The sequence below is a fragment of the Lepisma saccharinum genome, chromosome 3, assembly GCF_977018435.1.
Source record: "Lepisma saccharinum chromosome 3, izLepSacc3.1, whole genome shotgun sequence".
NCBI lineage: Eukaryota > Metazoa > Arthropoda > Insecta > Zygentoma > Lepismatidae > Lepisma > Lepisma saccharinum.
The window spans coordinates 8,179,665-8,207,376 of record NC_139231.1 but is presented as its reverse complement, the minus strand read 5'-3'; the positions used below and the strand labels follow the sequence as shown (position 1 = coordinate 8,207,376).

Genomic DNA, 27,712 nt, shown 5'->3' with positions numbered 1-27,712 from the left:
GATCAAGATTATGATTATTACAAAGAGATATTAATAAAATCAGATGCTCTATACCAGAACAATGATCCCACACAAAAAAGAGTCAAGTCTAGCAGTGGAGCAAAATACAACAATTTAATCAAGCCCATATGGTCACAGATCAAGACAGGTAGTGGAATCAAACAATACAACACCCTGCCTAAAGAATTTGTGTGGGTTGATGATGTCAGGAAACTTGTAGATAGGTTATTGGTGATAGCTGGGGAGGAAAATGCTGGGAACCACAATTTTTACAATGAAAAGGTTGGAATTATGGACATGATAAGCACAAAATTGTCTAATTTTATAGTGAATGACACTAAGGGGATTGGATATCTCATAAAAATTATTAATACTCTACCACCTAAATTTTGGAATATTTCTGAGGGTCGGGGGCTGGTTAATGACATTATAAACAAGTTGCCATTTGAACTACATATTCCAGGCTATCAGTATTGTGGTCCAGGCACAAAATTGGATCATAGATTAAACAGAGGTGATCCTGGTGTTAATCCTTTAGATGCTGCTTGTAGAGACCATGACATAGCATACAACACACATTCTGATCTTGACAAGAGACATGTTGCAGACAAGAAATTAGAAGAGGCTGCATTTGGTAGATTTGTAAGCAAAGATGCTTCTTTGAGTGAGAGAATATCAGCATTGGGAACCACCATAGCTATGAGCACCAAACAAAAATTGGGGTGGGGGTTGTAAATAATAAACCTACAATGAAGGCCAAGGGTGTTATGTATCAAATACCTTATGCAGGTCTCAAATCTCTTAAAACTATTGACAGTCTTTTGACCAAAAAGCAGCGCAAGAGAAAAAGCTCTTGTATTGCCAAGGGGCATGGTATGAAATTGTTGCTTAGTACCCCCCAATTAAAAAAATTACAGCAATCAAGAAAAAAATCACATGTTGGGGGATTTATATTTACCATCCCTGCCATCTTAGCTGCACTGGGGGCTGTTGGGAGCTTGGCGGGGGGTTCAGCTGCAATAGCAAAAACAGTAATAGATGCCAAGAAGAATAGGGCAGAATTAGATGAACAGAGGCGCCATAACCTGGCAATAGAGAAACAAGGCAAAGGTGTTAAGAGAGCCATGAATAAGTTTAAAAAAAACAAGAGCCGCTTTCAAACCAAGATATTGAAGCTTTAATCAGGCCACTGGGCATCAAACATTTTAGAGGTGTGTACATGTCTGATTCTTTGCCAGAACAACCACTCAACAAAGAGTGTGGCATTGTTAATTTGGATGAGTACAAAAATCAGGGCACTCACTGGATCTGTTATCTTAAATATTTAAAAAATGAGGCATTTGTGTTTGATTCATTTGGAGGTGTTCCACCTGAAAATTTAATAAAATATCTAAATTCAGCTAATCTTTATTACAATAATGCCCGTGTTCAAAACTTCAAAGATGTTAATTGCGGACATCTGTGTTTATCTGTTCTTAGATATATGTCTCAAATAAATAAACCATCAATTGAAAATTTTCAAAAAGCCTTGTGGTATCTGAAACATCATGGGGGTATTCCATCTCACCAGCCAAAATTCAATATTGAAACTCAAATTGCATGATGACATAGTGTATCCCAAAACAATAGCTCTCAGAGCATTTTACGGCATGTACTTGATCCCTAATATTACACACCACAACAACACAATTGCAGTAGGGGATCAAAAAATTGTCATCACTCCAGGGCAATATAATCTCTCCACTCTAAATGCTCAATTACCCAGAGGTATAGTGTTAAGTCAAAATTCTGTCACTCACAGAGTAGAGATTGTATCTGCTACAGAAACAGTGGATCTGGGTACTATAGGAGAGCTGTTAGGCTTTGAGAACAACACAAAACTTGAAGCAGGCATCAAACATACTGCTATGAATATACCTAAATTCTTAGCTATAGAGACTCTGAATATTCACTGTAATGTGGCTGAGGGTATGATCACCAAATCAAATGGCATAGGCACTCACAAACAAACAGGCATCATTGCAACATTCAAACCTAATTCTGAATTCATGGAGCCAATCATCTACAATCCATCCCCAACATTATATTTTCCTGTGTGCCATAATAGAATAGATTACATCGAATTGATGGTCACTAACGAAAAAGAAGAATTAGTTGATTTTGCTGGAGCCACAACAACTGCAATCATAGAGATTAACATTTAAATAAAAATACATACAATGGAAAATATTGAGAGTTATGAGCTCCAGTCATTCCCCCCAAACAGGAGGACATTTGCAAATTTAAATCAACCCAACACAGAGATTGAGGTTGATCTTGATGTAGGGGATGGCTTTATACACCCCCACAGAGCAGATCTATACATCAAATTTGATGTTGTAAAGCTCGATGGAACAGATTATCCGGCAAATTCAAATATAAGACTTGTAGACAATTTTGTGCCACATCTATTCTCTGAAATTGAGATCAGAAAACATGGGGTTGTTATAAACAGAGTGGATTATCCCGGCATTACCTCCACAGCTTTGGCCACATTAAAATTATCCAAAACCGAGGCTTCATACTACAAAATAGGCGGATTTGAAGCTGGTGAGAAAATATTAACCAAGAACCACACAGTGCTGTTCCCCATGCGTCTGTTGCCAGGATTCTTCTCGGATTACAAAGATATTATGTGGAAGGGTGGTTTAAGAATCACATTTAGAAGAGCTGCAAATGATAATAATGCATTGATGAGGTACAGCACATTAAACTCTACAGGAGAAGCTCTGCCTAATACCTTACCTGATGCAGGGAAATGCATTATTCAGACTATGGAGCTAAGAATCCCTGTTGTTGAATATGAGGCCAGTTATGCTCTTAAACACAAAGCTGATATCCTAAAAAATCCACAGATTCCTCTGCAATTTTATACATATCAATGCGTACAGAAGCCCGCATCTGGTACCTATTATGAGTTTGATGCAACAAATTCATTCTCCAGTATACAATATGACATGCCTGATTTTGTAGTGGTACTGTTTCAGACTGGAAGACACAACAATCAGGAAAAAAATTCAAGTAAATTTGATAGCTGCAACATCAAGAACATATATCTTAAAAATGGCAGAAATGAGGTCTTTCCTAGAGAAAATTATAATTTAGACATGTCCAAGGATGATTTCCTCAAATTATATGAGGCTTTTTCGGCTTTCAAGAGAGTCACTACAGGCAATACTGACATGTATTACACACCAGATGAATTCAAAGCACAGAGACCCATGTTTGTCATTAACACTTCCAAAAGAAAACAAGTTGTGGTGAATGACAGGACGAACATTAAAATTATCTGTGAATTCCACGATACACTCCCCGATGACACCATATGTAGTGTTATTCTCATAGGAGAAAAATCATATGTTTATGATGTAAGAAATGAGAGAGTCACAGAACAATTCTAGAAAGCCTCTGCATATTACATTGTCTTAGTACTAGATATGCAAGTTGGGCCTGGTGCCCAATTGAAGTCAAACTGGAAGTGGACCGGAAGTAAATATGTGTATGTGTGTATGTGTGTGTGTGTGTGTGTGTGTGTGTGTGTGTGTGTGTGTGTGCTGTGTGCTGTGTGCTGTGTGCTGTGTGCTGTGTGTGGGGGTGGGTTGGGGGTGCATTCAGAAACATGAGACCTTTTCTTATATTTTTGTCTCCTGAGTGCACATCCCGTTTTTCTGCTGAGCGTACATGCAATCGAGACCGCAGCGCCTCCATGCTGAGGCGAGCGGATTTGTCTGGAACTAAATTGTTCTGCTCGCAATATCGATCAGATCCCACCTGTTGCCTGCCGCGCCGAGAAATTGCACCGAATATTGATCCCACAACTCCATGGCGCTGCATCGTGTTTTGTCGCTGGTGTTGCAAAGCATGATGCAATAGCTCTTGCATTACATGTGTGCGTGCGTGTGTGCGTGCGTGTGTGCGTGTGTGCGTGTGTGCTGTGTGCGTGTGTGCTGTGTGTGTGTATGTGCATGTGTGTGTGCTGTGTGCTGTGTGTGTGTATGTGTAGGTGTGTGTGTGTGTGTGTGTGTGTTTTGGCTTAATTTCAGGTATAGCCAAAAAAATAGCAAGTTTGTGGACAAAAATCTGGCAGAAGTGCCTTTTATAAGTGTAGACAAATCAATCTGAGAGCCTCTTCCTTTTCTCGGGAAATTCCCGAGGGCGTTTTTACAAAAATCTTGGGTTAGACGGGGTTCCACACTTGATCAAAAAGCTCATATTGGCATGTTGAGCTAGTTTTAAGTGTAAGCAAATGCGCTTGAGGGGGGCTCTTCCTTTCTTGTCCTGGTTTCACCACAAATACTACTACTTATATTGAAGTTTTTTTTCATAACTTAATAAACCTCAATATGGGCCCCTTTGGTTGCACGAAGGACGTCAAGGTGAAAATTGATTTCGCGCCATGTCCGCTCTAGCATAGCTTCATCAATGGTGGCAATGGCATTAGTGATCCTTTGTTTGAGGTCAGTAATGTTCCGTACATTTGTTCGATACAGTGTCTTTAACGTAGCACCGTAGAAAGAAATCTAGGGGCATTATATCTGGTGAACGAGGTGGCCAGGGAATAGGGCCATCCCGTCCAATCCACATACCGGGAAATGTTTGGTCCAGGAAGTCACAAACATTTAATCCCCAATGTGGTGGTGCACCATCCTGTTGGTAAAGGACGGTTAGTTGAAGATCAGCCAGTTGTGGTGTCACATATTCAGTCAAAAGATCAAGGTAAAGATTTGCAGTAATTGTTTGCTGCTCAAAGAAAAATGGACCAATGATTCGATTGAACATCAGTCCACAAGACCCATTCACCTTTAGACTGTCTCATTTGAGGTCCATTGTCGCATGGGGGTTTTCTGAGTTCCAGATTCTCGCATTGTACATGTTCAATTTACCGGAAACATGAAATTTTGCCTCACCAGTAAAACACACTCGGTTGAGGAACATTGTGTCACGGACGACGGAACGATCGCAATGACGATGATCGCAAATTGTCACGAACGCAATGGCAGTGCCAATTGCCAAGGACGACGTGACTTCCGGTCGGACGTAAGTTTGTATACCCAAATATACTGTAGACAAATGAGGCACAGGCGAAGAAAAACGCACAACCACTGATCGGTCGCACGGCAGCTGCTCTACTGGACGCGACGAACGTCTCGACGCTACTTCAACTCAACCTCTTTCACAGCGGGCGCGGCTCTGCTCGTCTTACCTACCTGCGAGACTTACTATGGCCGTTACGCGCACTTATTCACGCATGAGGGTTGACCTTAGCTTTATATAAGACGCAATTCATCTGCGTAATATATATATGTATGTTCATATAACTATAACTGTGTGTTATTTCACTCTCCACTATAGATAGCCTTTCTGTAACACACACACACACAGAGCTGCAAATTATGGTAATCCTAGCCTGCCTCAATCTTCCAAATACCTTATGTTCTAATTTCACCTCAGCTAAAACTCAGACGGCTAAATGGGATACTCTGACCCCTCTCAGGTACGGGCTTGGTGAATAAAGCATTGAGAACTTAAGGGTGTTGTTGGTGAATCATAAAATAAATGAACGACTCTTCTCAAATTTTAAGATTGGCAACTGCATCTTCTGGGAGGTTACTTTGACCTTTCTTTTCATTCATTTTTATCCAGGAGATGGTTTATTTTCCAATACATACGAAAGCTTACATTACACTCAAGTTACAATTTATAGTCCATGAATATCCTTAAATTTAAAAGAAATAGAGAATCCCCTGTTCGTTAACATTCGATTCGATGAATCCAGAATTCTAATTTGCTGCATGTCTCCACGGGGAAAATCCAAATATGTATATGTGCAGGGAATAGTTACTTATGTATGTGCGTCGCTAGGAGGAAGCCGTACCAGGGAAGAGAACCCTGTCGTTTTTGCAACCGTAGACGAAGCTTACGGCCTACCATTCAGTAGCAGACAAAAACTTTCGTACATGCCCCTTCCTACAGTATTGCGACCAAAATGTGTCACGAGTGTCGATGTTAATACGGGCAGGATTTTAAGCAGAGTAGAATCTACGGGCTCCACTGAGTACTTGGGATCGAGAAACTTTAATAGGCAGAGCTTGCATCAAGATACACGCCAATGATGACATTTCCATTGAAAAAGGAGACATATTGCATATTTGCTTCCTTGCCCAAATAAGTCTACGTTGAATAAATTTTGAAGAAGGCCAAAATAAAGTTCGGAGATCTGAAATTCTATCATTTATCCGTAAGAATGAGAATATATGGGTCAACAGTGACAAATACATGTCCAATAGGCAGGCGTCATTAACCTCAAAGGATTTCGGCCTATCCTAATCTGTCGTCCCATAACATTATAAATTTCGAAGTATAAATTGTGCTTGGCGAAATACAGGTATATTTATTCCCAAGTGTCATTAGATGTTCATATCGTAGAGCCGACGCTGATGGAATGCGTGCAAACTAAGCTCCGCATTTACTTATATACCTTTCCAATCGATGCTCACTTGTTAAGCATTACGTAATTTGCACAGCGCGACTTGCGACATTTCCAAAAACTAAAGACTCATCAATGTCTATATTCACAATCTCAATATCAAAGTTTAACTAATTTCCACGTTGCAGCAAAACCAAATAAAATTGTATAAGGGGAACGATTCATCTCTGATAGTAAAGATTAAACTCGAATCATTCCTCGTTGCAACTTGAACCTTATTGAATACATTAAACTTAAAAGAACAGATTCGATCTTCCCATTGTTGCTAAACGAAATCTATGTCAATCTAAATCATAAACATTTTTCTGCCGTGAAAGAACACAGATTTACATATCCAATATTAAAGATTCGGTCAGAAAATTAACATATACATTATTACATTAGGCCGCGTTTACACTTATTGTTACAATAAAGGAAATATTAGTGGATTATATAAGTCTAATAATAATCTTTCTATTTATCAAAAATTATGAAATATAAAAGATTACAAATACGGAATATTAATAATCAAATAATAAGAACCAACTAATATAAAATAAACCAGAATAATTAACGGCACATGGATATGAGCCGTGAGGTTCATATCATATGGCCCCCACTTTGAAAATCGTTTCTTGGACGAAATACATATATACATATATAAATGAAGGAGAAGAACGATTTACAGAGAATATGCACTATACGAATTACCCTTTTTTTCACAAAAATACTAAATAATACGCAATATTAATACAAAGGAATATTTACAGGTACAGACATCCACTAAAACCATTAAATATCTATGGGTATTACAAACATATTATATACACCAAACACCTGGAGTGCTAGTCATAACATCCCTTTTAAATTTCAAGGAACTTTCATGCAAACAATGCCCTTATTGACACAAACATGTTTCATCAGCCTTTTCTTTAATTTGCTACGGCTGCCCACATACTTAAGTTCTGCAACCATACGGCTAACAAATTCCTCGAACTTCAGTTGTTTTCCAGCGATTTGCTCGGAAATCTTCTCCTTAAGATTCTGATTAGAACCTTGATCGATTTCACACACTAAAGGAAAATTTCCTTTCGAGTCTACCTCACTGATTTCTTCCATTTCATTCCAAACTGACTCTTCACCAAGGGCACTAAGTTCGTCATAAAGTCTTGGCGATATGGTTAGATCCACCAACATTTCATCGTCCAGACTAATCTCACTTAAACCATCATCTTCACATATTGTTCGGGAACATTCCGGTTTTTCTTCTACAGGCACTTGCATTTCCATAGTCTCTATACGTAAGTCCATTCGGGATTCTTTGCGACAACCGCAAAGGTTACACATCTTGATTTCTTCTTCAGTTTGTACCGCCACATCCATTACATCTCTCTGCACATGCACGGCGCCTTGCATCATCGTAGAGAGCAACGGATCTCGACCACCATCTTGAATTCCTATAGGATTCTTGAAGTCTTTAGTGCCAGCAATTTCCTCAACTTCTTTTACGTTTGTCCCAGAGAGTTCTGCGGTTAACGATTTCCTCAACAGGGAAAACTGCAAAGACATTTCTTCTTTCAGATATTTCTTCAAGTCGGCAATTTCCTTTGTCACGTGTTCACGGAGCGAATCTTCCAAAGGTTGGATCTGCTCGGACACAATTTCTGAAATTAGTTTCTCTGTTTGTATTCCTCTGTACATATCTCGCTCTGTCTTTTCGAATTCTCTCTGCCACTCGACGTATTTTCTTGAATTTATTTCATGTAGCTTACGCTGATACTCCATCCTTTTCTTCCCTTCTTCAGGATTTACTTCCGGTCGGACGTAAGACATTAACTTTAGTGGATCCTTGTTATATAATTGCGCCTCTGACACAACTGATGAACATCCAAAGGACGTTGAGTGTTTTATCTTAAAGGACTGCATCTCTGGATTCAATTAAAATGTTTATCTTCCTTCCGTCTCAATCTAGCCTTCACCAATCTTTTTCTCAATCAAGCCTTCACGAACCTTCTCTCAATCGAGCCTTCACCAATCTTTTTCTCAATCTAGCTCCACGTTTAGGGTGCCAATTGTCACGGACGACGGAACGATCGCAATGACGATGATCGCAAATTGTCACGAACGCAATGGCAGTGCCAATTGCCAAGGACGACGTGACTTCCGGTCGGACGTAAGTTTGTATACCCAAATATACTGTAGACAAATGAGGCACAGGCGAAGAAAAACGCACAACCACTGATCGGTCGCACGGCAGCTGCTCTACTGGACGCGACGAACGTCTCGACGCTACTTCAACTCAACCTCTTTCACAGCGGGCGCGGCTCTGCTCGTCTTACCTACCTGCGAGACTTACTATGGCCGTTACGCGCGCTTATTCACGCATGAGGGTTGACCTTAGCTTTATATAAGACGCAATTCATCTGCGTAATATATATATGTATGTTCATATAACTATAACTGTGTGTTATTTCACTCTCCACTATAGATAGCCTTTCAGTAACACACACACACACAGAGCTGCAAATTATGGTAATCCTAGCCTGCCTCAATCTTCCAAATACCTTATGTTCTAATTTCACCTCAGCTAAAACTCAGACGGCTAAATGGGATACTCTGACCCCTCTCAGGTACGGGCTTGGTGAATAAAGCATTGAGAACTTAAGGGTGTTGTTGGTGAATCATAAAATAAATGAACGACTCTTCTCAAATTTTAAGATTGGCAACTGCATCTTCTGGGAGGTTACTTTGACCTTTCTTTTCATTCATTTTTATCCAGGAGATGGTTTATTTCCAATACATACGAAAGCTTACATTACACTCAAGTTACAAGTTACAGTCCATGAATATCCTTAGATTTAAAAGAAATACAGAATCCCCTGTTCGTTGATATTCGATTCGATGAATCCAGAATTCTAATTTGCTGCATGTCTCCACGGGGAAAATCCAAATATGTATATGTGCAGGGAATAGTTACTTATGTATGTGCGTCGCTAGGAGGAAGCCGTACCAGGGAAGAGAACCCTGTCGTTTTTGCAACCGTAGACGAAGCTTACGGCCTACCATTCAGTAGCAGACAAAAACTTTCGTACGTGCCCCTTCCTACAGTATTGCGACCAAAATGTGTCACGAGTATCGATGTTAATACGGGCAGGATTTAAGCAGAATCGAATCTACGGGCTCCGTTGAGTACTTGGGATTGAGAAACGTTAATAGGCAGAGCTTGCATCAAGATACACGCCAATGATGACATTTCCATTGAAAAACGAGACATATTGCATTGCATGTCTAGTTTTGCTTCCTTGCCCAAATAAGTCTACGTTGAATAAATTTTGAAGAAGGCCAAAATAAAGTTCGAAGATCTGAAATTCTATCATTTATCCGTAAGAATGAGAATATATGGGTCAACAGTGACAAATACATGTCCAATAGGCAGGCGTCATTAACCTCAAAGTATTTCGGCCGATCCTAACCTGTCGTCCCATAACATTATAAATTTCGAAGTATAAATTGTGCTTGGCGAAATACAGGTATATTTATTCCCAAGTGTCATTAGATGTTCATATCGTAGAGCCGACGCTGATGGAATGCGTGCAAACTAAGCTCCGCATTTACTTATATACCTTTCCAATCGATGCTCACTTGTTAAGCATTACGTAATTTGCACAGCGCGACTTGCGACATTTCCAAAAACTAAAGACTCATCAATGTCTATATTCACAATCTCAATATCAAAGTTTAACTAATTTCCACGTTGCAGCAAAACCAAATAAAATTGTATAAGGGGAACGATTCATCTCTGATAGTAAAGATTAAACTCGAATCATTCCTCGTTGCAACTTGAACCTTATTGAATACATTAAACTTAAAAGAACAGATTCGATCTTCCCATTGTTGCTAAACGAAATCTATGTCAATCTAAATCATAAACATTTTTCTGCCGTGAAAGAACACAGATTTACATATCCAATATTAAAGATTCGGTCAGAAAATTAACATATACATTATTACATTAGGCCGCGTTTACACTTATTGTTACAATAAAGGAAATATTAGTGGATTATATAAGTCTAATAATAATCTTTCTATTTATCAAAAATTATGAAATATAAAAGATTACAAATACGGAATATTAATAATCAAATAATAAGAACCAACTAATATAAAATAAACCAGAATAATTAACGGCACATGGATATGAGCCGTGAGGTTCATATCAATTGTATCCTCCGATATTCGATGAAGCATGTCCACTGCAAATGTTTTGCGTTTCGGTTTATCATTGGGCTCGATGGCATGCAACAGTTGCACTTTATATGCAATCAATCGCAGGTTGTGGTGTAGGACTTTGTGCACTGTTGATCGTGGTAGCTGTAACTGTCTGGCAGCAGAGGGAATGGATTTCTTTGGAGAATTAACAAAGGCTTGTCTTACACGTTCGATATCTTCCTCTGATACTCGTTTTCTTCCACTTCTTGTTTTATCCAAAATTGTAGAGGTCTCCATGAAATTCCTGTGCCATTCACAAATTGACGGACGTACTGGTGGTTGTTTCCCATACCTAATCCTGAAGTTTCGCTGAGTCTGAGCGTCAGATTTTGTTTCAATGAACCACGCCACACATTGTGCCTTTTCTTGCGGAGGACCTCTCTTTCTTCACAATGTTACCGGAAATACACAAATTGACTATTAGTACAAAATTTAATAGTAAACGAGTACAATAAAAAGAAATCACTCAAATATCTCATCATTTGCATTTGTAGTGAATTTTTGAAGTTGTAAAGGGATTTTATGGACACCCGGTATATCGGAATCTCTTTCAGTGATTGCATTTTCCAATAACGACGGTCGTACTTCAGTACCTAACATTCGGCGCTCAATATGACGACATGAAATAATATGACACACTATGTGTTGGTGGTTTTAGTTGAAAGTAGGGATTGCGGAAGAAAATTAAGGTGTGCGCAAGCACCTCCTCGCGTCCCCCCCTGGTTCCTGCTAGCTCTTCGCCACAGAGAGATTGACGCTTTGACGCAGAAGTTTCATACTAGCTCTTGAACATAGAGTGTTTGACGCAAAAGTTTCGTACTTCCTCTTCCACACAGGGTGCTTGGCGTAAAAGTTTCATACTAGATCTTCAACACGGAGTGTTTGATACAAAAGTTTCATACTAGCTCTTCGGCACAGAGTGTTTAACGCAGAAGCTTCATACTAGATCTTCGACACACAGTGCTTGATGTAAAAGTTTCGTACTAGCTCTTCGACACAGAGTGTTTAACGCAGAAGCTTCATACTAGCTCTTCGACACTGAGTGCTTGACGTAAAAGTTTCATACTAGCTCTTCAATAAAGAGTGCTTGACGTAAACGTTTCATACTAGCTCTTCGACCCAGAGTGTTTGACGCAAAAGTTTCGTACTTGCTCTTGAACACAGAGTGTTTGTCGCAGAAACTTCATACTAGCACTTCGACACATAGTGTTTGACGCAAGAGTTTCATACTAGCTCTTCAACACAGAGTGCTTAACGTAAAAGTTTCATAAGAGCACTTCTACATAGTGCGATTGCCCAATTGCAGTATGAAAAATAACTATCCTATTGTGGAGGGTTAAAAATCATACCTGACACAGATGAAAATTTACCTTTGCTGCCTGGGTTCGGGGGAGGAGGTGGGGGGACGGGACGGATATCGACATCTTGGCGTTAATTCTAATATGGATGGTGAAAATGAGTGGGTGAAGCAAACGTGAAAGATACTCGAAACAAAACCCTTCTGTGTGTCAAAATCAGTAAAGTTGTAACAGTTTTTCCACGCACACTTGCTCGTCCACCATTTGACCCGACAAAAAATCACCCTCGCACCTCTAGAATTGGGCTCCCCATTCTACGTGCTTCGACACGCTCGCATCCCTCTCACCCTCTAAATGATTCACGCGTTCCCGCACCCGACTCCCTCCACTGTCCGATCCAGCTATCACCCAGTGATCTCTCAAGGCGCGTGGCCATGCGTTTACACGCACTCCCGCGTCGCCGGCGGAGCGGTCAGGGAGAAGGCTTTTTGGTAAGCTGACGTGTGATGTTGATGAACGCCGTCGTGCAGTGACAGACGACTGACAGCCACGGCACGTACCTGCGAATGCTCCGTGGCGTCCGTTGGGGGTTGCGTTAGCGGGTATCTAAAAGCAGCGAGCCCATGTTATCAGCATGGGACGTGACGTCATCTCCATCAGCAACAGATGATAATGGGCGTTCACCTTTGCCCCCCTGAGTGCTCTTTCGAGTCTGGGTTGTGAAGGAGCACATTTGTGAAAGTGTAAAAGTGGAAAGTAGGTACCTACCTAGGAACCATACAGGGTGTTCGAGAAGTTCACGTACTCATAGATTATATTACGAGTACATAGTACAGTCACGGATACTTCTGAATTAAAATTACTACAATAACTTTCAATTGGATAATTACAACCCGAAAGTGTCCGTGACTGTACATATTACCCCTAAATATACAAGGTGATTCATAATTTCCTCCGAGGTTTCGAGCCGGCCCAGTGGCGGAGTGGTTAGCACGTTGCGCTACGACACCAGGAATCCCAGGTTTGAATCCCGGTCTGACCATGGATGTTTGTGAGTGCCCATTCATCAATTTCATACATCATCATTCATCCTCATCTTCGCAATTTGCCAAAAGTGACACAAAAGCAAAGTAAAATATAGCAATCAATCAATCAATCGGAATGTTTATAGTACAATAACAAATGCAGCAAAAAGTTGCATATCAGTACATTAAGAATCTCTCCGAGTTTGAACTCGTAATCGGCTCTATGGCGCAATTGTAAATTTAGCCGCTAGGTGGAAGTACGTATACCACAGTAAACGCAAACATGGCGTGTACTGGTTTACACAAAGAGTTCTGCGTCCTAGAATTCGCTAAATGTGAGTCGGTTGTGACGGTAACAATGATATTTCGTTCACAATATCGAACAGAAACACCTATAGACAAGACAACTGTGAGAAAGGATCACGCATACAGTAACTATATTGATCGTGATATGTTGGGACGTGTGTGGAAGGAACTTGATTTCAGGATTGATGTCTGCCGCATCACCAGGAATTAACATATCGAGCACCTGTAAGTTGCGTACCAAACTTGGGGAGATTCTCCATGCCCCTTTTTGCTGTATGTATTTTAGTTCTTGTACAATAAACGTTCGAAACGTGGGAGGGAATTATGAACCACCCTATGCATATAACATACTTATTATAACCCATGCATCTATTTATGTTTGTTATTACATACTTGGGAAGTTTATATTATGTTACATTACATCGTTTGCTTCGTGCGTTGTAATTTGTACACCGACCCACACGTCACTAGCCGTTCCTCACCACTGTAACTAAGTCCGCTTACATCAGCCAAAGGAAACGCGTTTGTCAAGTTGGCCCCCCAAGTGAATGGGCTAGATGAAAACAATATTGGGCCAGAATCTACACTTAATGGGCTAAATGGGCTAACAATTATTTCTGATTGGGCTAACTCCGTTTACGAGATATTCGGATTCAAAAAATGGGGGGCCAACTTGACGCCAGCCCCCCAAATGAATGGGCTAGCAAAACTAACCAATGGGCTAGATTCTCTGTTGAATACAAGGAATGGGCTAACAAGAAATTTTGATTGGGCTAACACGGTTTCCGAGATATGCGGTTTCAAAAAATGGCGGCCAACTTCAGCCCAGCGCAACAAAACGAATGGGCTAACAAAACCTATTATTGGGCTGGAATCTCTATGGAGTGGACGCATTGGCACAACAATTATTTTTGATTGGGCTAACACCGTTTACGAGCTACACGGTTTCAAAAATTTTTGCGCAAGGCGTCAAGTTGGGCCCCCAAATGAATGGGCTAGCAAAACTAACCAATGGGCTAGATTCTCTGTTGAATACAAGGAATGGGCTAACAAGAAATTTTGATTTGGCTAACACGGTTTTCGAGACATCCGGTTTCAAAAAATGGCGGCCAACTTCACGCCAGCGCCCCAAAATGAACGGACTTAAAAAATTAACTATTGGGCTGGATTCTCTATGGAATAGACGCAATGGTCCAACAATTAGTTCTGACTAGGCTAACACTGTTCACCAGATATTCGGCTTCAAAAAAGGGGGCGTGGCATCAAGTTGGCCCCCCAAATGAATGGGCTAGCAAAACTAATTAATGGGCTAGATTCTCTGTTGAATACACGGAATGGGCTAACAAAAATTTTTGATTGGGCTAACACGGTTTTAGAGTAATTCGGTTTCAAAAAATTGGGGGCCAACTCAACGCCAGGGCCCCAAAATGAACGGACTTAAAAAATTAACTATTGGGCTGGATTCTCTATGGAATGGACGCAATAGCACAACAATCATTTTTGATTGGGCTAACACCGTTTACGAGCTACAAGGTTTCAAAATTGGGCGCAAGGCGTCAAGTTGGCCCCCAAATGAATGGGCTAGCAAAACTAACCAATGGGCTAGATTCTCTGTTGAATACAAGGAATGGGCTAACAAGAAATTTTGATTGGGCTAACACGGTTTTCGAGATATGCGGTTTCAAAAAATGGCGGCCAACTTCAGCCCAGCGCAACAAATCGAAAGGGCTGACAAAACCTATTATTGGGCTGGATTCTGTATGGAGTGGACGCAATGGCACAACAATTACTTTTGATTGGGCTAACACCGTTTACGAGCTTCACGGTTTCAAATATTTTGCGCAATGCGTCAAGTTGGCCCCCCACATGAATGGGCTAGCAAAACTAACCAATGGGCTAGATTCTCTGTTTCATACAAGGAATGGGCTAACAAGAAATTTTGATTGGGCTATCACGGTTTTCTAGATATCCGGTTTCAAAAAATGGCGGCCAACTTCAGCCCAGCGCAACAAAACGAAAGGGCTGACAAAACCTATTATTGGGCTGGATTCTCTATGGAGTGGACGCAATGGCACAACAATTATTTCTGAGTGGGCTATCACCGTTTACCAGATATTCGGTTTAAAAAAAGGGGGCATAGCATCAAGTTGGACCCCAAAATGAATGGGCTAGCAAAACTAATCAATGGCTAGATTCTTTGTTGAATACAAGAAATGGGCTAACACCGTTTACGTGATATTCGCTTTCAGAAAAGGGGGGCTTGGCGTCATTTGGCCCCCCAAAGGAATGGGCTAACAAAACTAACCAATGGGCTGGATTCTCTATACAATCGACGTATTGGCCCAATAATTATTTCTGATTATACTTACATGATTTTCGACGTATTCTGTTTTTTTTTTTAAAAAAAAATATGACAAATTGCATCAGTTTTGTTTACTATAGAAAGGTTTACAAAAATAACGAAAGAGCTGGATTGTTTGTTGAATGAATAGAGCTGCCTAATATATTTTTTTATTGAGGCCATTTTAGATGTATTCAGTTTACAAGAATTTTTTTGATGGGGCCGTGTACTAACGAATTTGCTGGATTTGATAACTGACGTCGATGTCAAAATATGACACAGGATTGAAATAAAGACTAACTTAAAGGGACAACGGTAGATGGCAGCACACAACATAGAATAACTTTCAATTGGAATAAAATGTTCGGTAATGAACATTTTTCAATGAATTTGGTATAGTAAATTTAGCAAATAAGTGTTATAATGAAATTCATCAATATGAAGCATGAGGAATCATAAAACGAGTCACAATTAACGTATATGCCTTAATTGTTGTATACAGATAAGCAACTTTTGCCTTAAATTACCGATTATTTCCAAAACATTTTGAGTCCATAAACCTATACATTGGGATTGATTAGAACGTGTCAGTTAGAAACAATAATAGGAAACAGGACACAAAATTAAATTCTTTATCATCTACAATAATCTGCTAATAAGTATAACTTTTGTGCTAGATTCCCCACGAAATACACTACAATCATAATGCGTGTACGTTAATAGTTTATCTCTCCAAGATATCCATCTATGGAAAACCTGAAATAAATCGATTAGGTAGCAGACAATGTCGACTGTAATAAAACAATGTGATATCCAAAGAGAATATTTGGATGGATTGCGAACGGTCTCATCTACATATACATTCATGGGGATTAATTGGAACGTCACGGTTGCTCCATAAGACACAGGGGAAATGTGTATGCAAGGAAAAAACATTTGAGGAAGCAGCCGACAAAATTTTATTTCTTATCTGCCACAACAATGTGTTGACAAAGATAAATATTGGGCTAGATTCACCACCTAATGCACCACAATTGCCATAAATACTCAACGCTTGTAACTGCATAATTTTACCATACGGTGTATGGAATGTTCAGCCTTATAAGATGGTTTCCGTAAAGGGAGAGATCAATTTCAGTCCACCCAATGGACAAAAGAAAACAGAGAAAGATCATAGGAGTAGAACCATTCTGTTCTGTAATCAGCATTTTAACATCCTTGTGAACACTATATTTGTATATATAAAAATGTGATATTTCAGTTCAGCATACATTATTTATCTCACATGAATAAGATTTTCGTCATTTTTAAGATCCTTACCTACAAAAGGTCCACGTTTGAAACAAAATCGAAGAGAGTAACTTCCACTTATTTATTTTTTATAATAAATTTAACAGAATCAACAGCTACAATGTGTTTATTTTCATGGGATACGTCATCTACATTTCTTCCCTAAATAGAATATGTTAGGAACACTTATTTACTTCATGTAAACAACGAAATAGGATTAACACATATAGAAAAACAGAGCATGTTCGAGGGCTTTTGCCAGGTAACATTAATGTTGCATCTAATAGACAATTACGTAAATTGTTGCGGATCGTCTGTTTACACTACACTCTACACCTTCTTTTATAAAATATGTGTATTACGTCTGGAACTTGTATACATTAATATATTTTTAAAACTCTCTACATGCAAAAGTTTTTGAATCTTCATTTTTTACCTTGAAAACATTAGTTCTGCATAACATTAGAAGAAGTATCCAAAATAAAATTGCATTGGGAATCCACACACACACACACACACACACACACACACACACACACACACACACACACACACACACACACACACACACACACACACACACACACGTACATATTAAAATATGAAATGTGTAATTCCTAACTTATAAACCTATTATCTAGAAATACAATAATTTTACCTACTGACATCAAATATTTAAACACTTTCTTGAAAATGTCTGGTTTCTTTGAAATGTATCATGGCCATTTCTTTCAGGGATTATTATTACAAGAAAGCAGTAACGTACCTTAGCTTTAATACTAAAAACAAATTAATGCAGCTACAGTAATCTTCATTATAATCACTGATGCATTACAGAAGGAAAAGGAAAGGAAAACGCTAATATGATCTCAAATATGTATTTCAATTTAAAAATTGCTAAACTGAAATCGTAATTTTATATTAAGACTAAATAATCAATTATATTTAATCTAGCCCAATATTTATCTTTGTCAACACATTGTTGTGGCAGATAAGAAATAAAATTTTGTCGGCTGCTTCCTCAAATGTTTTTTCCTTGCATACACATTTCCCCTGTGTCTTATGGAGCAACCGTGACGTTCCAATTAATCCCCATGAATGTATATGTAGATGAGACCGTTCGCAATCCATCCAAATATTCTCTTTGGATATCACATTGTTTTATTACAGTCGACATTGTCTGCTACCTAATCGATTTATTTCAGGTTTTCCATAGATGGATATCTTGGAGAGATAAACTATTAACGTACACGCATTATGATTGTAGTGTATTTCGTGGGGAATCTAGCACAAAAGTTATACTTATTAGCAGATTATTGTAGATGATAAAGAATTTAATTTTGTGTCCTGTTTCCTATTATTGTTTCTAACTGACACGTTCTAATCAATCCCAATGTATAGGTTTATGGACTCAAAATTTTTGGAAATAATCGGTGATTTAAGGCAAAAGTTGCTTATCTGTACACAACAATTAAGGCATATACGTTAATTGTGACTCGTTTTATGATTCCTCATGCTTCATATTTATGAATTTCATTATAATGCGTCCACTCCATAGAGATTCCAGCCCAATAATAGGTTTTGTTAGCCCTTTCGTTTTGTTGCGCTGGGCTGAAGTTGGCCGCCATTTTTTGAAACCGTATATCTCGGAAACCGTGTTAGCCCAATCAAAATTTCTTGTTAGCCCATTCCTTGTATTCAACAGAGAATCTAGCCCATTGGTTAGTTTTGCTAGCCCATTCATTTGGGGGGCCAACTTGACGCCTTGCGCCCAATTTTTGAAACCGTGTAGCTCGTAAACGGTGTTAGCCCAATCAAAATTAATTGTTGTGCCAATGCGTCCACTCCATAGAGATTCCAGCCAAATAATAGGTTTTGTTAGCCCATTCGTTTTGTTGCGCTGGGCTGAAGTTGGCCGCCATTTTTTGAAACCGCATATCTCGGAAACCGTGTTAGCCCAATCAAAATTTCTTGTTAGCCCATTCTTTGTATTCAACAGAGAATCTAGCCCAATGATTAGTTTTGCTAGCCCATTCATTTGGGGGGCTGGCGTCAAGTTGGCCCCCCATTTTTTGAATCCGAATATCTCGTAAACGGAGTTAACCCAATCAGAAATAATTGTTAGCCCATTTAGCCCATTAAGTGTAGATTCTGGCCCAATATTGTTTTCATCTAGCCCATTCACTTGGGGGGCCAACTTGACATACGAAAAGGAAACAACTGACATACGAATTCGAAGGAGCATTCCATGTGATCTTGAGAGCAGGGTTGCCAACAATGGAAACGAAATCATGCCCAAGCAACCAAGTACTAGCCAATTTTCAACTCGGTCGCAACAGGATACATGCAAGTAGCGGATATATTAGGCTATACATCAAGTAATTAATTTAATGTAACAGTTACATGCACAAATATTCTATTGGGGACTGGGACTACAGTTTCCAGTAATATCCGAAGCATTATAGTCCTCCAAGGGGAAACAAAATTCCCTGAACCAGTAAAGCTATGAGGACCTGAGCATAATTCGAAGAAATGTGCTATAATTTGTTTTCTTTCTGGATATTACGTTTGATTCACTTTCATATTATTTTTGATATTAATACTGAGTTCATACACAATTATTATAGGAAAAGGTCTAAATATAGGCCCCCCTTTTATGTTGTCATTTTCGGAGGAAAATAAATAATATATGAAGCACCTGCTATTAAAATGCATATCTATGAAATATATACTTAAATGTAATAGCGTGCTAAAGTATATAAAATCTCATTTTTTTAAAAAAAGCAATTTCCAAAAAATGGCAAAATGATGTATTTCAAAATTGTGTTCTAAATATGGGCTACTAGTGGCAATATCACAAAAAGCAATTAAAATTTTAAAAACAGTCATTTATCGCTAAAACATTATGAAATTCATATTTATAAATAATCTGTTGCTTTGAAAATCACATGAAATGGGAAAGATCGAAATTAAGAAAAACATCCAAATATTTGTTGAAAATGTGATCTCAACATTAGATCTCATGTCATAGCCCATATTTAGACCATCACGCTATTTTTCTTCTTCAATTCATTTTCGCTCTCTGTGGTACTACATATTTCACAAACAAATCATGGCATTATAGAAGTCCACATTTGTTTTATGTACCGCTAATATCATAACCTATTCAAAGCAGATGATAATTCACAAAACGCTGAGTTAAAACATAACTGCAAAAAGTTTTCGGGGGTCGCAATTCTGTAACAGCGTCCAAGGCCGAAACTAACCACCACTTTCTCTTGCAAATTGGCGCCGCAACCTTTGTCCTTGACAGAAAACCAGTTCCAATAGCCTCTACCAGGCTGCAGCACCCGGGAGCGCTTATAACTCCAAAACCCATATTTGAACCTTCGCCCATATTTAGACCTTCTCCTCTACATGTAGCGGAAATAAGAATTTTTCATCTTTAAAATGCCCCAAGTTTCGCCCAAATCGGACTGTTAATTGATTGATTTGGTTTATTTTACTTCGCTTTTCTGCCACTTTTGACTTATCGTGAAGATGAGAATGAGTGATGACATGATGAAATTGATGAATGGACACTTACAAAGAACACTCATGGTCGGCCCGGGATTCGAACCCGAGACCACTGACGTCGTAGTGAGCTGTGCTAACCATTCCGCCACAGGGGTCGGCAGCAATTTACTGTTTTACAAGTTTTGAATTGGCCTAAACCGATACCACGTTGAACCGATACTATATCGATATTCTTACCGATTTCTACCAATAGCGATAACTGTGCTTGAAAATTGTAACAATAAAACATTGTCCAAAAATATTGATTAAAATTAGTGTGTGAACATTTCACTCCAATTATAAGCATAAATTCACCACAGTTTTGCTTTAAAATATTCGATGTTAAATCAGAATATATATTAAAAAAACCTTTTATGTACTCATAAAATACAGTTTAGTGCAGAATATTGGAACAGAATCAATGAAAACTTGGAATTTTGCTTAACTTCCAGGGTAATTAGTCTCTGCGAAAAGGTAGTGCGCCATTTTTGTGGACCCCGCGAACAACCAAAAATGTCTGAAAACTATAGACCTTTATCGGTAAATAAAATTTAATCTATACTTTCCGATATCGATCGTTTTAAATCATTATATTTTACAAATCAGTTTATTAATCAAAATAGATAAAGATCAAAGCTCAACAATAACTGCAGATCGGTAATAATCTGACCGGAACCAACAACTGATCTTAGTCGAAAAGCTTTGTCAAGCTAGGTAACCAATACATCTGCACAGGATGTTAAGCCTATTTACGAATCCTACTGCTCTCCGAAGCACTGTTGCCACCACCTATGGGCCCAATTTCACTTTCTTAGTGACAAAATTTACCCTTTGTGCCCAATTTTTTGCTTAAGGGGAAGAGTGACAATTTCCCCGAGATCCTTCTCTCTGATGCAGCTGGGGAGCACTGTTGCCAACTTAGCTCTTTTGGAGCCAGATCTCGCTCTTTTGTGCACTCGTTTGGCTGTGAATTGTGCCCCCCCCCCTTTCTCCCTATGATTCCATCACTGGCTCTAGCCCACACAGACCAACTTTTGCCATGAGTATACATTTTGCACATGACGTGATATTGTTATATTGGCTACGTCGCCCCACCCCCTCTTACCTCCCCAGCTACTTGTATATTGCGCCGTGGCTGATGTGAAGATGACAAAATTGTTATCTGGGAATCCTTCATTTCATACGACCATTGGGATAGGTGATGCCGCCAGATCTAGACGGTCAAAACTAAGAAAAAATTGTTGTCACTTTAAAGTTAATGGAAATAACATGGCCTCCGACCTCTTGATAACTAAAATTATCCTAGGAGGCACTTTATCCAGCCTTCGTAAATCTAGCTCCTTGAAAGTCAACTTTAGCTCAATTCAAGGTGAAATTTAGCTCTTTTATGCACATCAGGTTTGGCAACACTGCCAGGATGGCCGTAGGAGGCAAGGAGAAATGAATGACGCTTATGGTAGCTTTATTTTGTTTGTTCTCTCTGGAATATCAAACATCCAATGACGTAGAAAAGTATTGGTCTAGGAATTAATTCGTGCGGTTGTTACGCACACATTGAAGCTGTAGTTCAAACACAAAATACATAAATACCTTAAGAAAAAAAAAATGTCTATCGCGACCCACCACTTTCGCCCATCTGTCAGGCAAGTTACGGATTCCGTGGCGAAAGAAGTCCTCATCCTTTGAAGCGATCCAGTCAGAGACCCATTTTTCGATATCTTCTGAAGAAGTGAACCGCTGTCCAATCAAATCGTTATTCATGCAATCGAACAAGTAGTAGTCCGAAGGAGCAACGTCTGGTGAATACGGCGGGTGGGGTAAAACTTCCCATCCGACATTTTCTAAATAGGTTTTGACCGGTTTTGCGACATGTGGGCGAGCGTTATCATGTTGAAAAATAAGTTTATCATATCTGTTCTCCCATTCTGGTTGTTTCCTGGCCAGAGCTTGCTTCAAACGCACTAATTGTCGTCGATAACGTTCTCTATTAATAGTTTCACCCGGTTGCAGCAGCTCATAGTACACCACACCTTTCATATCCCACCATATGCACAGCATAACCTTTGCACAGTGAATATCTCGTTTCGGTTGTGATGGACCTGGTTCACCTGGCTTCACCCAGGCCTTTTTTCATTTCGGGTTCTCGTAATGGATCCACTTCTCATCGCCAGTAACAATGCGATGCAAAAACCCCTTTCTTTTCTGTCTTTGAAGCAGCAATTCGCAAATGGTTTTTCGTCTTTCAACGTCTCTGTCTTTCAATTCATGTGGAACCCAATGTGACATCTTTTGAATCATTCCCATGGCTTTGAGGCGTTTGGAAACTGTTGTTTGATCAACGCCTAATGCTTCTGCAAGTTCTTCCTGCGTTTGACACGAATCCTGATCGAGCAATGCTCTCAATTCTTCGTCTTCAAATTTATTTGGCTGTCCAGGTCGCTCTTGGTCTTCCAGGCCGAAATCACCACTTCTAAACCGTGCAAACCACTTCTGACACGTTCGCTCAGCTAGCGCATGGTCACCATACACTTCCACCAAAATACGATGACTTTCGGTAGCACTTTTCTGCATGTTAAAGTAATGAAGCAGAACACCCCGCAAAAACATTTTATCTGGCACGAACTGCGCCATGTTCAGTTGACTACAAAATGCTGTTGTTGACGCGTCAATCAACTGCCCTATACTACGAACGATGAGCGCTGACAGGAGTTTTCAACGCATGTGTGGATACACGGAACTGTGGGACGATACGCTCGTTACGCCATCTCTTGTCCAGGCGCACGAATTAATTCCTAGACCAATACATGAACGGAAAAGGGACAAGTTTAACAATGTCTTAGTCGCAGGAAAAGTCGAAACTCCAATTTGTTTAGCCGTAACTTGGAGTTGAAATTGATTTCCAATAAGGAATACATGGGATTCTGTAAATATTTATTGATCATATTTTTCAAACATCGCGCTTAGCTTAATAATCGCCTTAGAAAACAGCTTCCACTTTCAACGTGGAGATAAATTCATGTCATCTTGCATATTTTTAGAAGCAGTGCCCAATCCAACGATATTGAAATAAATGCACAACTGGTGCTAAATTGTCAAGAAATAGTAGTAGTGATGGTGGTATTTTTGTTAAATCCCTGTTGGAATATACGAAAATGTTTAACAAATTAATCACATATATGATGTTAGACTCATCGCTATCGCGACAAGTATCATGATCCATGTCAAGCAGTTTCACTACGGTAAAAGCATTTCTGCTCACAACTCAATCTAGCAGTGGTACCCCCAAAGCACTAAGTTTAATTTGCACGCTATTTAAATCAGTAGATCTGGTTGGCCATTTGAAGGACTATGAGCGAAAATCATATACATAAAACGAAATGAACATAAACAGTGATTGTATTGTGCCACGTACCCACCTGTCCTGGGAGTATTTGCATTCTGTTCACACCTGAATCTGGCAGTGCTATCTCTAAAGCACTAATGCGCACACTATTTAAATCTGTATTCCTCGGTGACCATTTGAATGACCTTGAGCGAGTATTATGTACATAATACAACACGTTCTTAAAAGTGATAACATTGCGTCACCTACCTTTTGCTACAGGTGAGATGGACAAAAAGTTCACAAGAGACGCTCCTGTCCCGTGACCCATGAGAGTAACACGATCAGGATCCCCTCCAAAAGCTGGGATGTTTTCCCTAAGCCAGTGAAGTCCCGCTATCAAGTCCAGGAGTCCGTAGTTGCCTTGAGTACTCCCCTTCGATCCCGTTTTCAGGAAACCTGCAAAGAAAGTAAAAGGCATTCAATGAAATTGTACATGCATTCATCAATGTACAGGGCTATCGAATGTTATCTGTTACAATTCTACTGGAAAAAAAAGTACATTCTTCTTAATTCGGCCTCCGCTACCAGACTTACAAATATTAGTTTAGAAGTGGAAGGGGCAAACGAGATTGCACATTTCAGCCGATGGTGTATTATTATTAATATTATTGCCATATGTTAGTTTCTACGATCTTAAAAGATATATACATTATATTTAATATAAAATTAATCCAAAGTCTTTTATGCACTCTCAACATCCATTGCTAATTTATCAACCCGTAGCCAGAATTTTATTTCGGAGGGGGAGGGCATACATTATCACCAGCCACCATCTAAAGGCGAAAAAGTAGGGTGGTGGAAGCCCTGAATATAATTTTCTCAGTAGATTACAACTTAATATACAGTATGTTTAATTCTGCTAAGGAAGTAAAATTAATTACAACACAAATTATTTAAATTAGACAATTGTAGGATTTCGGGGAGCTGGACTTCAGCCAATCGAGACCCCACCCGCTGGCTATGTGCTGTTATCAGGAGTCAAGTACTCTGTCTCGAGAGAATGTGCGGATCAATGGTAGAGAAGAAAGGAAGCCACCAAGCGGAGCAAAGCAGTGCGCGCGGCTGCAAACGGCTGGAAACTTCACTCGGGTATTTCCATCATTCACTTTCGCTCTCACGTGTTCCTTGGCCGAGAGGTCGAGTCCTGTTAATTATGCTACCTCCATTTGTGCAAAGGTACATAAATCTTAATTTTAAACCTCAGCTAGAATATCTACAGGTTAGGGTTCTTTGTAGACAACGAAATCAGGCAGGATTCCTTCCAATGCAGACGTTTAAACGCATATATTATTTAAACACAGGATACATGGAATAAGAATATTTACATGGTAAGCTACGTTCTTCTGTAATTCTTGTTTACAATCAAGTTTATCTTTATATATCTTTATTATTTCATTTCTTGATTTGTATATTCTTCTATCTGGACTTCCTTCTTACTGGACGATATGGATCTGGACTTCCTTCTTAATGCTTTTTTCTGGATCTGGACTTCCTTCTATTTCCGCTCTTTTTCTACGATTTAGGAATTCCTTTATCCTATTTCCAGCTTTTTCCTTAAGCTTTGGGAATTATACTAATCTCCTCCCTTGCGGCTGCGATTGAAACACGCCAACACTAATTAGGTACAGCGTAGTGTGTACTTGGTGCCAAACGACTGACACGCGCAACCAAAAGTGCTGTGGGGCGTCGACTGGAACGCGCCGCTACTGGTGTAAACAAAATTTCCATTATTGGGATGCTAGATCAAATTACACAGATTCAAGATCTGTTCATACTTGAGCCTTGCTCCAGACATTTACAGACAGAATATATAAAAAAGATTACTTACCACAGTTCAAATTTTTAACATTTTTATATCCTTGTCGAAGAACTTACTAATAACACTCCCTTATCAACATTAAGCAATTATTATATATACATTACCTCTAAAATAAATTCCGGCTAAATCAGAATTTAATTTCTTTCATTTCAATTTGTTGAAAATTACATCATCCTGATTATTGAATTCAGAAGGAAACCAATAACTTTCTAGCCTGACATCTAGCGGCATCATTAGCATTTCTTTTAACTGAGATTTTCATTTGTTCTTCGTATTACTTTTAGAGCCAACGTTAGGTGGCGCTGTTACAAACACAGCATGCACATATATCACTGCTTCTGACGTTCATTGCAGCCCTGCGTCTCACTGAAAGAAAGTTCCCCGTGTTCTGTTGGACGTTGATGCTCTCTTATTTCCCGCGAAAGATAATTCAGAATAATTTAATTTTTGCACCGTTGTAAGTAATTAGTTCATTTGCCATTTCGTGTCCACATTTTTCTTCGGTTTAGTACCCCTCCGCTGAAATAACCGCGAAAGTTGGAGAAGAAAACAAGAAATTTTCTCCCGCAGACAAACGTTAATTGTAATATATTTCTTTGTACACTCAAGGTCAAAAAAGTATTTGCGTTTCAGAGAACTTTATAAGCTGGCAACCCTCATCACAAATATGTAGTACGTATTTGTAAATACTTAATTCATGAGTAGAGGGTGTATTTATAGGCAGTGAAACCTCTAAAATAGGCAGTCAAATATTCATGAAATTGTGAAAATAGGCAGTTCAATAGCCATTATAAAATAAAAAGGGATCAAAATAGGCATTAAACATAACCTTGGAAAGTACTAAAATATTCACTACAATTTCAAACAATTTGATAAATGCCTTTTTGGGGTATATTTCAGAGACCTTTATTTCTAACATAAGGTAGAAAAACTGGACGTTCATGTGTATAATTTTCCCGCTAGATGTATATACAGCGTCTCTCAAAAGTCTTAGGACAGCGACATTTTAAACTAGGCAACCCAACTTACACAAGGCATTGGTGGGTTGCGTGTAGAGTTAGGCTCAAATTCAGGGTTGCCACATGCACAATAGATATTTATGAAATACGCGAAAGGAATAAAACCAAGCATTATTGTGTGAAACTATTAAAAAATACCAGCATTATACTCAAATGACAAAATTCTTTCTGAAAGAATGAAATCGATTTTCTAGTATTCCATCGCTGATGGGTCTACACAAAGGAAAAAAGGAGAGAGGAAACGAAAGGGGACAAAGGAGAGGAGAAAAGAGAAAGCGAAAGGAGAAGATGAAAGGTAGAGGAGGGAAGGAAAGAGACAACAAAAAGGATAGGAGAAGTAGTAAGAAGAAAGGAGAAATATGCGGAGAGACGAGGAAAATGGAGCAAAGAGGAGAAGAGAAGAGGAAAACGAGATGAGAGGAGAGACTTTTAATAAGCTTTAGACGTATCTCCATTTCAACGAACTGAGAAGTGGAAGAAAATTGGATAATTCTTTGTAAATATGAAAATTACATTCATGTTTTTAGTGGCATAATCAAAGTTAAAATAGAAAATCTTACTTGGAAGATATTATCTTGCCCTGAACGCAACCAAAAGGCATTTCTCACTGATCTTATACATTCCCTAATACATTTTGAAATGTTATTGAATGTTTCTTGTCGATATTTTGATCAAAGCATCAATCCTTGACACCGAGACGATATTTTCTGCAACTACCTCTTCTCTCCTCTTGTCGTTAGTCTCTTCTGTTCTTCTGTCCTCCTTCTTGTCATCCTTCTCCTCTGCTTCTATCTCATATCGTCTCCCCTCCTTTTCTTGTATCCATCCCACTTTTTTCCACTCCTAACATTAATGAAAGTTGTATTAATATTAAAATTGTAAATAAATAATAACCCGTGA

The 27,712-nt window shown here is 39.1% G+C and overlaps 1 protein-coding gene across 1 annotated transcript in view; it reads right to left on the bottom strand.

Annotated features, from left to right (window-relative positions):
• The window catches only part of Nlg2 (Neuroligin 2), a 1,033,488-nt gene that overhangs the window by 168,082 nt on the left and 837,694 nt on the right, over positions 1 to 27,712 (bottom strand). The window contains exon 5 of the mRNA XM_083118258.1: positions 24,182 to 24,370. Within this exon, the coding sequence (XP_082974384.1) occupies positions 24,182 to 24,370 (189 nt within the window). The remainder of the gene's footprint in view (positions 1 to 24,181; positions 24,371 to 27,712) is intronic.